Raw genomic sequence first — 13,095 nt, 5'->3', positions numbered from 1 at the left:
TATTGGAGTTAGCAATTAAAAGAATTTTAAGTTCCTCTTTATATCTCATGCCTTGAAATGGGAAGAACTTAGCAGGGAAAGGAGGGCTGGGGACCGTGAAGATGTTTCCTGTGTACTAACAGAAACTCCTACTCATAGGAGTAAAATAAAATGTCTATGTCCTAATCCCTGGAATCAGTGAATGTTATTTGGCCAGAAAGGATATTACAGAAATCAAATTAAGGATTGAGATGAATTAATCATCTTGGGTTAGCTGATGAGCCCCAAAGCAATGGCATATATTATTAGAAAAGGGAGGCAAGAGAAGTGTGATACACAGAGAGGACAAAGCAATGTGACCACAGACATAGAGGCTTGAGTGATGTGGCCACAAGCCAAGATGTGCTGGCAGCTATCTAAAGTTGAGAGACAAGGAATGGAATGTCTCTAGAGTCTCAAGAAGGATCCTAGCCCTGCTGACACCTTTACTTCAGTTAAGCTGAAGCTGATGAACTTCTGGCCTCTAGGACTGTGAAAGAACAAATTTCTGTTGTTTTTAGGCCAACAAATTGGTGCAGATTTGCTACAGCTGCCACCAGAAACTAATACAGCATCTTAGTTCTCAAACGCTTCTGTGCTTTCATTTTACTGCTTCCCTTCTTTTGCACATGTGTCTCTCTCTATACTATTCTATCCTTCATTTTCTTCTTGTTTCTCTATGGTGATCTCTATGGGGGAGCTGCAGTAGACTAAGTGGGTTTGATTGATTTTCGGTAGGATTTAAAGGTATATATTTGAATAAAAAGAGAGAAGTTTAAATTTCATTCTCTGGGCAGTGAGAATTTGGTAAAGAATCCCTACTCAATTTCATTTTGTATTATTAAAGTAATTTAGGCTTTTCTTAAAACATTTAGAAACATAAAAATTGGGACATGAAATCCCCTTATAATCCCACAACTTCCAGAGAAAAGCTTTGCTGACAATTTGGAATATATTCATCCAAAAATTTTTTCTATATATATAAAATGATGTTTATATAATTACTATGTAAGTGGGGTCATGTTGTAAACTCCTTTTGCAATCTCCCATTAAAAACTTTTCAGCAAAATGAAAAGGGAAGCTATATTTTACAGAGATTAATTTTTCTGCAACATGCATGTAATCTTCCTAATCCTTTCCAATTACATTATGGACTGCTGCAAGGAGAGAAATGGAAACAGTGAAAAAAAAGGCTGTTGCAATAACATGGGCAAAAATTAAAGGAGGGAGTATGGCAATAGTAGTGCATCAGGAACTAGGACATTCATTTTTATTATTATTTTAAGATTTTACACCAAATAAACATTAATTTCTCCTTTTACTATGAAGAAATAAAAGATTCCACTCCTCTGCATTTAAGGTGTTCACATTCTCTGACTGTAATAATTGTAGTCCAAAAGGGAAGAAATCACTTTCTAAGCAGTGACAACATGGCTAAGACAGTATTTCACATATAAGGATGTCTTTTCTGATTATAAAAGCATTACATAATTAAAATACATTTGCAGAAAACATGCCAGATATTGAAAAGCAAAACAGAAACCAAAATCACACAGAATTCCATGACTCAGCTGTAACCACCATGTGCATTTTGGCTTAACTCCTTTTGGATAGTTTCCTGATGCAACGTATATCCATATATATCCGTGTGTGTGTGTGTGTGTATACTTTTTTCAAAATGCAATTGGGGTAATATAAGGGACTGCTTTGTGACATACAGTTTCACTTGACAATGTGATGTGTAAGCATCTTACCATGTCTTTAAATATTCTTTGTTTTTAAAGTTTTTTTTTTCAAATTCTCATTTTATGTTTTATTCTTTGTATTGACTTTAACAGTGATACAACTTCATTACAAAAAAAGAGCTCCAGAAATATATAAGGTGGAATATGAAAGTCTTCCCATCATCTGACTTCCCAGAGACGGGGGTGTGTAGGAGCCCACTCGAATGGGCTCATTCAAGCTGACTGCGCATTTCTTCCCGTGCCTATGTTCAATAGCTATACATCAACAGCCTGAAACTGGCCACAGCAGGAATATTTACATCACAAAATTGGCAAACACCACATATAAGAGCTTTTTCCCCCTGAAGAGCTGACAGTTAAACATTAGCACATCACTGCACACAACTTTCTAGACATTTTCTGCATATTTAAATATTTGTTTACAAAAACACCAAAAAGATACCATTTTCTAACTGGCTTTGGTGACTCAACAATGTGAAATGCTTTTCTCTTCAATACATATTCATCTACCTGAGACTTTTAATTGTTACTTAGTATTCCCCTGACTCCACTATAATTTATTTGAGCCACTCTCCATTGATGGGTATTTTGCTTCTAATTTATGGTTATTTTAAAATAAAGTTTCAGTGAACATTTTGTATATTTGTCACATATTTTCTCAGGATAAATTTCTCCATGTAGAAATAGGGGTGGGCATCTGGCCTACCAGTTAAGATGCTGGTTTTAAGAGGTTCACATCTCGGGGCCGGTGCTGTGGCACAGTGGGTTAAAGCCCTGGCCTGAAGTGCCGGCATCACATATAGGCGCTGATTCAAGACCCAGCTGCTCCACTTCCAATCCAGCTCTCTGCTATGGCCTGGCAAAACAATAGAAGATGGCCCAAGTGCTTGGGCCCCTGCACCCGCGCGGGAGACCTGGAAGAAGCTCCTGGCTTCAGATCAGCGCAGTTCCGGCTGTTGTGGCCAATTGGAGAGTGATCCATCGGATCAAAGACCTCTCTCTCTCTCTCTCTCTCTCTCTCCCCCCCCCTCTGTGTAACTCTGAATTTCAAATAAATAAATAAATCTTAAAAAAAAAAAAGAGGTCAGATCTCATATTGGAACACCTGGGTTGGAGTCCAATCTCAGCTCCTGATTCCAACTTTCTGCTCATGTGCACCATGGGAGGTAGCAGGTGATGGCTCAAATACTTAGGTCTCTGACACCCACCTGGGAGGCCTGGATTGAGTTCCCAGTGCCTGGCCAGCCATGACAGCTGTGGGCCTTTGGGGAGTGGACCAGTGAATGGGAGACCTGTCTCACATTCAAGTTTAAAAGAAATCTTTAGCCATTTACAGTTTAGACAGACAATACCTAATTGTCCTTTGAAAAGTTTATACTCCCATCTCAAGTATATGAAAATGTCCTGCAAAACATAATTTAAATGATTGCTTACTATTTCAGTTTATGGATGTCTTATCATTTGGTTAATTCCTTACCATGATGCCTCCAATATTTTCATTACTTTAATAGTATTGTAATAAACACTTTTGTGTATCTTCATGTGAGTCTCTTATTTTCCTAAGATATTCTTTAAAAAAATTTTTTTTTGATAGAGAGAGAAAGAACAAGCACTCCCATCTGCTGGTTCATTCCCCAAAGGCCTGCAAGGCCAGGGACCCAGCCAGGCTGAAACCAGGAGCTGGGAACTAAATTCCAGGTTTCTCATGTGAGTGGCACAAAATTACCTGAGCCTTCACCACTGCCCAGGGAGAAATGTATTAGGAGGAAGCTAGAGTCAGGAAGCTCTCAGGAATCAAACCCAGCACTCCAATGTGGGACATAGGCTAAACCCACTAGAATCAATGCACACTCTGAAGATAAATCCTTTGATATGCATTTAAAGAGTTCAAGGTAAGGATATTTTTATGACATTTTGATATACATTATCAACTTCAGGTCAATATTTACAGCATATTGGTTTTTTTTTAATAATTTACTTGATGCTAACAAAAAACCCCACATGCTTTTAATGGTATTTAATAGTTTTTACAAATAAAGACTTGTGGGTCAAGAATCCTCTTTAGGATGTTTTCCCTACAGTTACTCTTTCTTGGTATTTTGGGCTCAGGATTCTACCCTCTCCCTCCAACCAAATTTTGGTTCTGTGCTAAGTAGCAGTTTAAAAAATGTGTACATCAATATCTGCACATTTGGAAGTTAAACTCACCATATGAGTCATTATTAACCTGAAATGTCACACCCATGTAAGGCAAGGAATTAACCTTGGCATTTCCTTAATGACAGGAAATCAACAGCAGTCAGCGAAACAAGACCTTCACCAGACTTTTTGGGGAAATTTCCCATTTTACAAAGCCTAAGAAAAAATATTTTCCTCAAACATTAACACTTTATTTAAAAGTATCAGTTGAGTGCTTATAGCTGATAAATATTTACTCCTAAAAATGCTGCTTTGTTCTTTTTAATTGGGGGAAAAAGAGAAACCAAATGGATGAACACTGCTACATTCTGTTACCTAAAGTGTTTTGATTGCTGCACACACAATGTTCCTCACATCTCCTCTCCTTCCCACTTCCCTTCCTCCCCACACACATCACAGTTTCTTGCTGATGAGAAATTGGTAGAGGTGTCTGTGGGTGCATTTTACCTCATTTTGCAGATCGAGGTATCATCAGAGCATACCATCACCATCTTGTGGTCTGCTGCCATATTACTGTTACGGATTTGAATACTGCAATGGTTTTTGCAATAGCAAGCAGGAAATTCAGCAGTCACTCCTTTTGGTAATCCCTCCCTGGGTGAGATAAAGCTTGCCAAGGGCCAAATACAGCCTGTACACCAGGGGTTCCCACCCTGTGGTGAGATGGTATCTGCATTTATGCTGTGTTCTCACACGATTCGGCTGGAGACAACAGCCAGCTGAATAAGGAAATCCAGTGAGGATTTAATCAGAGTCTTTTTTACTGTGAAGTGAAATTGCCAGCTGTGTTTTCTGTTTAAACTGCCTCGCTTTTAGTGGTTCCTTTTTATTTGTAAAAATATCGGTTGGCAGGGCAGTCTTCTTTCTCTGTCTCTTTGGCAATGCTGTTGGGGTGTTTTCCCATCTTTGTTTCAATCCCCCCCACCCCGGTATCATTTTATGATGTGCTTAACATTTTCTTCCTTCCTCTTCTCTTGTGGATGTTTCTTCCTTTCGTCTCCTTTTTTCCTTCTTTTCCCTCCTCCCTATGCTTCTCATTTTCAGTTTCTTGGAATCCTAGCTGAATATTACTTTATTTATTCCGCTGCCACCAGGCTTAGAGCCCCACCCCCTTCTTTGTTGCTTCTGAGTCCTTCCCCTAGTGGTTATGGTTCCTGCTCTTCCGCAGTGAGTGCGCTGACCTCAGCCTGCCTGCTGCCTGGGTCTTTTAAGGACAAAGCTCCCTGGTAACCCTTAAGTTTCAGGAAGGAACCTAAACACTACCTACTCAAGGAAGCCGGTCCTTGAGTCCAACCCCACATTCAAGAGGAAAGGTTTCAAAAATATAAACTCTGCTTCCACCCTGAGAAATAATTTCTGACTCATTACGTTTTTCCTCTTCTTTTTTCTCTACATAAATACTGATGTTCCTGGCAAGCATACTGGAAGCTTTTCAAGCTCCATATTTGACCAAACTCTCATTTTGCATAAGGAAGAGACAATTATGTACTAGAGCTTTGGCACTGATGCTTTGAATCTTATAAAAGATAGAGGGGCCGGCGCTGTGGTGCAGCACTGGCATCCCAGATGGGTGCTGGCTCGAGTCCCAGCTGCTCCATTTCCAATCCACCTCTCTGCTATGGCCTGGGAAGGCAGCGGATGGCCCACGTCCATGGGCCCCTGCACAGGAAAAAACTCCTGGCTCCTAACTTCAGATTGGCCCAGCTCTAACCATTGCGATATTTGGGGAGTGAACTAGCAGATGGAAGACCTCTCTCTCTCTCTCTCTCTCTCTCTCTCTCTCTCTCTCTGCCTCTCTGTAACTCTGCCTTTCAAATAAATAAATAAATCTTTAAAAAAAAATGTGAGTGAGATTAGTAGTGGTGAGAAGAAAGAGGTTTTGGAAAAGGTTTGCTATCATTCTGGAAAATAGCTTAAATATAATTCTCTTTTTTCTGGATACACTGAAAACTGTTGCATGGGGTAATCAGCTTTACATTCAAATAGCTTTACATTCCAACAGGGTAAGCAGAGCTCCTACATACAAAAACAGCATTTGAGGCAAGTGATATGATCCCCAGTTTATGGTGCATTATGCATTTCTTACTGTGGACTACAGAAATAAAAAGCATTTTCATTTATCAGCCTAATCACCCAAGATTTACTTTTTTTCAGACTTTGAAAACTTTTATAAAGTCCTAGATATCAAAGGAGTAGGCAAAGCAGAGTTGAATGAAGGATAACAAGACTCTCCATTACCTGCTCTCCTTGGGTATTTACATTTTAATGATAGCTTTATACATACTATTCACAATTTTCCATCTGTACCCACATAAGAATATTTTATATCTTAGACACAAAATCTTTTTTAAATTTATTTTTTAAAGAATACAAATTTCAGGCCGGCGCCACAGTTCACTAGGCTAATCCTCCGCCTGAGGTGCCGGCACCCCGGGTTCTAGTCCCGGTCGGGGCACCTGGTTGCCCCTCTTCCAGGCCAGCTCTCTGCTGTGGCCCGGGAGTGCAGTGGAGGGTGGCCCAAGTGCTTGGGCCCTGCACCCGCATGGGAGACCAGGAGGAAGCACCTGGCTCCTGGCTTCGGATCCACGAAGTGTGCTGGCCATAGCGGCCACTTGGGGGGTGAACCAACGGAAAAAGGAAGACCTTTCTCTCTCTCTCTCTCTCTCTCTCTCTCTCTCTCTCTGTCTAACTGTGCCTGCCAAAAAAATAAAAAAATAGGATAGCACAATTTATCTTATAGGGTTGTTGTAAAAATTGAACAAATCAATTCTGGTCCGCAATCCCTTATCCACAATTCTGAAACCCAAGAAACTCTGAAATGGAAAGTTCTTTTCATTAATTCTTTGACTGTCAGAGAAGGAACCTAACTGACCTAAGCTTTTTAAAGTTTTGTTTTAGTTTGAATTTGCACACACTTTAGCATAGGAATTTTATTTTGATTATAGGATGCTACTCAGACTTCACTGGATGGAGTAAATAATAGTTTAGGCAATGTATTTATTATCTTTCCAAATCTGGAGGGGTGGGGAATGTGAAGTTTGGAATACATATGGCTCTGAGGCTTTGGGAAAAGAGCTATGGGCTTCTATAGAAAATGCACTTACAACAGTGCCTGGCACAATGTATTATCATCTGTGTTATCTGTTGTTATCACCAGCTAAACCACATAATGTACCGCTTTTATTCATAATGTTTTTCTTAAAGTTAATAATTATCTTGGTTTTCTGTTGGCTTAGTTTTAAAGTGTCAGTTACAATTTTTTTACTTACCAATAACTGAAAAAATTATTTTAAATATTCAAATACATTAGATATAAATTTATAAAACTGAGTATATATTTATTTTTTAAATATTTTATTTTTATTTATTTGAAAGAGTAACAGAGAGAGGTAAAGGCATAGAGAGAGGTCTTCCACCCGCTGGTTCACTCCCCAAATGGCTGCCACAGCCAGCGCTGCGCTGATCCGAAGCCAGGAGCCAGGAGCTTCTTCCAGGTCTCTCACGTGGGCTCAGGGGCTCAAGCACTTGAGCCACCTTCCACTGCTTTTCCAGGCCACAGCAGAGAGCTGGATTGGAAGAAAAGAAGCCGGGACTAGAACCGGTGCCCATATGGGATGCCGGTGCTTCAGGCAAGGGCTTCAACCCACTGTGCCACAGCGCTGGCCCCAAAAGTATAATATTTATAAATTAGTTCCTGTATGTCATCTCCATCAAAATGCAAGCTTCTAGGAACAGACACTCACATTCAGTGTATTTTGTGCTCCATTGTATCTTCAGTCCCTAAAATACTTCTGGGATCAGGAAGACTCTCAAATCTTTATAGGATGGCTGAATGTGGCAGGTATTCCATCAGCTTGTTTTCCTTCTCAGTCTGTTCTCTCTTGGAAACTTCTGTCCTCTTGTTCCATCTGGACCAGCAGCCCTTCAGGCCTGCAGGTTCACACACCCTAGGAATTCCTTTTGCCTCTTTCCACTGCTGGGTTTCCTGCCTCAATAGGTGTTCTCTTTCTTGGTTTGGTCTTCCATTTTGGTGAAACCACAATACATAGACTGTACAATTTTTGAGCAACTAACTATTTAGGTTACTACTGCTATGTAACAAAGTGTCTCCAAACACAATGGTATTAAGCTACAACATTTATGATTTCCTGGGTTCTGTGAAACAAAATTGAGGAAAGGGTTAGCTGGCTACTGTGACTAGGAGTCTCTCATTGAGGTTGCTTTCAAAACAAGGCAAAAGCTGAAACTGCAGGTCCACAGCAGGTGTCCAAAGAAATCTAGGATGGATCCTTTCCCTTTGAGATTTTGAAAGTAATTACCCATGGTTTTCTAGTTTCCAGAATAACTGTTGAGAAATCTAATGTGATTGTAATTCCAGATCTTTCTTAAGTCAGCTGAGTTTTCTCTCTAGAATCCTTTAGCATATTCTTTTTATCCTCAAGTTTCATGTGAATTAGGGAATTGCTCTAATAAGCCTGGTTGAATTTTAGGTTCTACTCAATTTTACTTCTCAATTACTGGGTTTCCTCCCATTACTTCATCAATCTACCTTGAATCATCTCAAGAAAAGTTCTCTTGGGGCTGGCACTGCGGTGTAGCAGGTAAGCCGCTTCCTGCAATGCCAGCATCCCATACTGTCACCGGTTTGAGACCTAGCTGCTCCACTTCTGACCAAGCTCTCTGCTATGGCCTGGGAAAACAGTAGAAGATGGCCTAAGTCATTGGGCTCCTGCACCCATGTGGGAGACCTGAAAGAAGCACCTGGCTCCTAGCTTTGGATTGGCACAGCTCTGGCTGTTGTGGCCAACTGGGGAGTGAACCAGCAGATGGAAGACCTCTCTCTCTCTCTCTCTCTCTCTCTCTCTCTCTCTTTCTCTCTCTGCCTTTCCTTCTCCCTGTGTAACTCTGATTTCAAATAAATAAATGAATCTTAAAAAAATAAAGAATGGGCCGGCGCTGCGGCTCACTAGGCTAATCCTCCACCTAGCGGCGCCGGCATACCGGGTTCTAGTCCCGGTTGGGGCGCCGGATTCTGTCCCGGTTGCCCCTCTTCCAGGCCAGCTCTCTGCTGTGGCCAGGGAGTGCAGTGGAGGATGGACCAAGTGCTTGGGCCCTGCACCCGCATGGGAGACCAGGAGAAGCACCTGGCTCCTGCCATCAGATCAGTGCAGTGCGCCGTCCGCAGCGGCCATTGGAGGGTGAACCAACGGCAAAGGAAGATCTTTCTCTCTGTCTCTCTCTCTCTCTCACTGTCCACTCTGCCTGTCAAAAAATAAATAAATAAATAAAACTATAATTTCCTTCTAAAACTGAAAAATTCTTCAGATGTTTTAGAATCTCATTTCTCCCCAAATCTTTCATATGAAAAACTATGTTTGCCACCATTTCATATCCCTTCATCAGCCATTGCAAGGACCCAATTCACCAAGGAATCTAATAAAGACAGACTGTGAGGGAATGTCCTGTGTTTTCCAAGAAATGAGCTGCCACAGTGTTTTCTTACTGCTCTAGACAGAAACTGCAGGGTTCCTCTCTTCCTCTCTTCAGTTTAGCTCAACCTGTTCCCTTCCAAAAGCCACTCTTGCCACAAAGTACTTTCAGAAAAGCCACACGATCCTTCTGTGGAGTGGCAATTTACCATAAATGGAATGAATTTTCAGTTAATACATTTTGTTTAATCAAACTGTTGTTTTTTCTCTAAGTCTTTAAGATGATATAGAAATCAAACACATATTCCTGTTTTGTGACTTGATGTAGGCTTATCTTTTATACATTCCAAAAGGCTTCTATTACCTTGTAAAAATATTTGTAATGATATACTGACTGTATTATGTAACCAACCTAGTTGAATCTTTGTTCTTTTATTGGGGTCATCATGGTACTCTGAGGCTCTACCTTCACCTCATGAATTACAACATGAGACAAAAGGGACAACTTTTCAAAAATAGGGAAACAAAGTAAAGTTACTCTAGGGTTGTTTTAGTTATTTATATACCAAACGGATGAACCTCTCCATTCCTGGAACAAATGGAGGGTTTATTTTATCATTCAAAATTGAATCAAACAATCCAAACAGGATGAGACTGTCTCTGGGAGTAAACGTGATTGTTTTAGTACCCTGAACTTCAATTATATTGATTTGGGTGTAACTCAAGCTATGTTTCAGGCAAGAACTACTGGAGAATGACTGTGATGGACTTAGCTGTACCCCATCTCATGTATTCTATTCTGTGTGAACAAAGACAGCCAGGAGAAGAGCAATGATCAACATAAAGTCCAGCAAAAACAAAACCAATCAATCTATCAAGCAGTCAGAAGTTATTTGTTTTGCACTATTCCGATGGGAAAAAAACACATTGATTCTGCTAGTCAAGGATATGGGCATGATTATTCAGCAGGCTTTGTTGTAATCCAATTTATCACAATTTAATCAACACACTTTTCAAGGAGAGTACTTTAAACAAATCAACAAAAACTGAATCACTAACAAATTGCTTTTCCAGTATTCCAGTTAGATTTAAGGTGATCTGTATGTATCCTCTTACATCATCACTTTTTACATAGCAATTTTAGGATTAATGATAATATAACCTGTTCCACACCTTAATACTTACCCATTTGAACCCTGTCAGGCACTCCTATTTGCAGCAAAAATATATCTCATAATCCCCAAATTAAAAATTCATTGTTGCTTGCCAAGACCAAAACCTACATAGTAGCCTAATCAGGCAGTAACTTAACACAAGGGATACATTTTAAAGACTAAAAATGAATGAGTTTTTCCTAGAGACCTGGTTCTTTAATCTGTGCAAACCACTTTATTTCTTGGAGCCTTTGCAAAGTAAGGGGGTTTGTGTAGCACTGACCATGAGAATTTTTTTACTGTCTGACTTTATAATGCCTTACTGCAGCAACATCAAAATTTTCTTTGCAAAACAAAAAATCCAGTGGAACCTTCTGAAAAACATTTTTCTACTTGCAGGTTACAATCTGTTAGAAAATCATGAAAGCAACATACTGGGTTGTACTGCCTGCCAACATTTTTAGGAAACCAAAGCTGAGGGGCCGGCGCTGTGGGGCAGTAGGTTAATCCTCTGCCTGTGGCGCCGGCATCCCATATGGATGCCGGTTCTAGTCCTGGGTGCTCCTCTTCTAATCCAGCTCTCTGCTATGGCCTGGGAAAGCAGTGGAGGATGGTCCAAGTCCTTGGGCCCCTACACCCACATGGGAGACCCAGAAGAAGCTCCTGGCTCCTGGCTTCAGATCAGTGCAGCTCTGGCTGTTGTGGCCATGGAGAGTGAACCAGGGGAAGGAAGACCTCTCTCTCTGTCTCTTCCTCTCACTCTCTGTAACTCTACCTCTCAAATAAATAAATTCTAAAAAAAAAAAAAAAAAAAGAAAAAGAAAAAGAAAGAAAGAAACCAAAACTGAAATAGGGTAATAGGAAAACTCAGTAGGAAAAGAAAATAGTGTTCTGTGAAATATTTGTTTCAATATCATGTGTTTTGGTGTGCTTTCCATCACTGACAAAATACCCAAGAAAACGAATTTCACAAAACAGTACAGGTGTAATAAAATGCTCACAGTTCCGCAGGTTCAAATCCAGCATCTGGCAGGCGTCACTGGTTCGCACTCCGGTGCTGGTGCTCTTCCGGGCACTGACGGAGCAGCGCAGAGCTTCACCGGCAAGAAGGCGCGTGTGACTCCGTGCACCGGCGTGTAACACAGCCACCAGGACTTATTCGCGGGGGCTTCACCTTCATGTCCAGTCCAATCCAACTACCTCTAAGGTCCCGCTTCTGAAAGCTGTGATTGCTTTGTTTCCACGTTTCCACCCTTTTAGTATCGTTCACCTATGACATGAGGTTTCAAATCCTGTGTGAGTTCAAACCATAGCGTTATACGTAAACAGAGCTGCAAAGGAACAAGCTATGGCTCTTGCGAAGCTCTTCTAAAGCTGCAGTCATCAAGTGTGGTCCCACGAAGCCCGTTTCGGGGCATCTCAGAAAGTCGCCCCTTGCCAATTACTACCTCTCTAGCTAAACTCGGATTTTCTTCATCTGCTACCACCAAAACATTTCTAAGCAACTGACTTAGAAGCAGAAATAATTCAGCTGTGTATTTTATGCTGGATATTAAAGATTTCTTCAAAACTTTAAAACCATTCCAGTCGTCTAAAACTTTAGAAAAGAAGTCATTTAAAACTTACCCCAAACCCACTATTTAACGTTTATTATCTTGAAACGAGTTTAGCACTTTTAAAATGTCTGCTTTAAATACTAATACGGTAAGTAGCCATGGGTATAAACCATCTAAAACAAAAGTTCTTTGGAATTCTCCACAATATTTAAGAGGGTGAGAAGAGGTCTGGGAAACAAAGGACTTTGGGCCTGATTCCGGATGGCCCGGGGGTCTTTCCCCAAAGCACCGCCCGCTCCGCGGGCACGCCCACCCCGTGAGAACAGACCCCGACGGAGGAACCGCGCCACCCAACCGTGTGGACGCGGAAACTAGGTCATAGAGGGAAAGGAGTCTTTTAAGCATATCTTTGCGACACTGTCGCGTTTCGTTAGTTCCGTGCCGTAAAGAACGGCGTGGGGCCGCCCCCAGCCGAGGCTGCAGCGGACGTGAGCGGCAATGGCGGATATGGAGGATCTGTTCGGGAGTGACGCCGACAGCGATGCGGAGCGTAAAGGTGGGGTGGGCCACGATCGGCAGGCGGGGTGCGCGGCGGGGCCCGGCCTGGCGTCCGGTTCCGGTCCGCGGGCGAGAGGTGGTGCTTCCTCTGCTCCTGCCCCAGCGCCCCCTGCACTCCCGGAGGTGCCACCCTCCCCTGGCGGGCGGGCTGGTCTAGGCAGACACACGCAAGAGTCTGTGCCTTGCGGTTCTGGGTGACCGTGGAGCATGCGGTGCCTGCCTGGGAGCACGGAGAGCAAAAGGGCGCGGGGCAAGGTGGGGGCGCGGGCCAGCCTGCGCAGCCCGGAACCTTGGGGTCCTGCTGTCCTGCGGTGCAGAACAAGGGCTGTTTGTGAATGAATGGGGTGAGGTGTTCAGGACCGTGGGGACGGGGTGGGTGATTTACAGAGGGGCTCGGAATGCTCTGTTAACGACGCCGGAGCCTGGCGCTGGCCGG

At 42.1% G+C, this 13,095-nt stretch overlaps 1 protein-coding gene across 4 annotated transcripts in view; it reads left to right on the top strand.

Moving 5' to 3' along the window:
* Positions 1 to 12,574: 12,574 nt before the first annotated feature.
* LEO1 (LEO1 component of Paf1/RNA polymerase II complex) overlaps positions 12,575 to 13,095 on the top strand; it is a 31,805-nt gene continuing 31,284 nt past the window's right edge. For 2 of the 4 annotated variants that reach the window (XM_017348015.4, XM_002717755.6), the window contains exon 1: positions 12,575 to 12,657. In XM_017348015.4, coding sequence (XP_017203504.3) covers positions 12,600 to 12,657 — 58 coding nt within the window. In that variant the 5' untranslated portion in view covers positions 12,575 to 12,599. Of the gene's footprint in view, positions 13,004 to 13,095 lie in introns of all 4 variants that reach the window. The other 2 variants (XM_008268995.5, XM_089310350.1) reach the window with 2 other exon arrangements.

The sequence above is a fragment of the Oryctolagus cuniculus genome, chromosome 12 (assembly GCF_051225735.1).
Source record: "Oryctolagus cuniculus isolate XC-2025 breed Fujian yellow rabbit chromosome 12, ASM5122573v1, whole genome shotgun sequence".
Taxonomy (NCBI): Eukaryota; Metazoa; Chordata; class Mammalia; order Lagomorpha; family Leporidae; genus Oryctolagus; species Oryctolagus cuniculus.
This window is presented reverse-complemented; position numbering and strand designations above follow the sequence as displayed.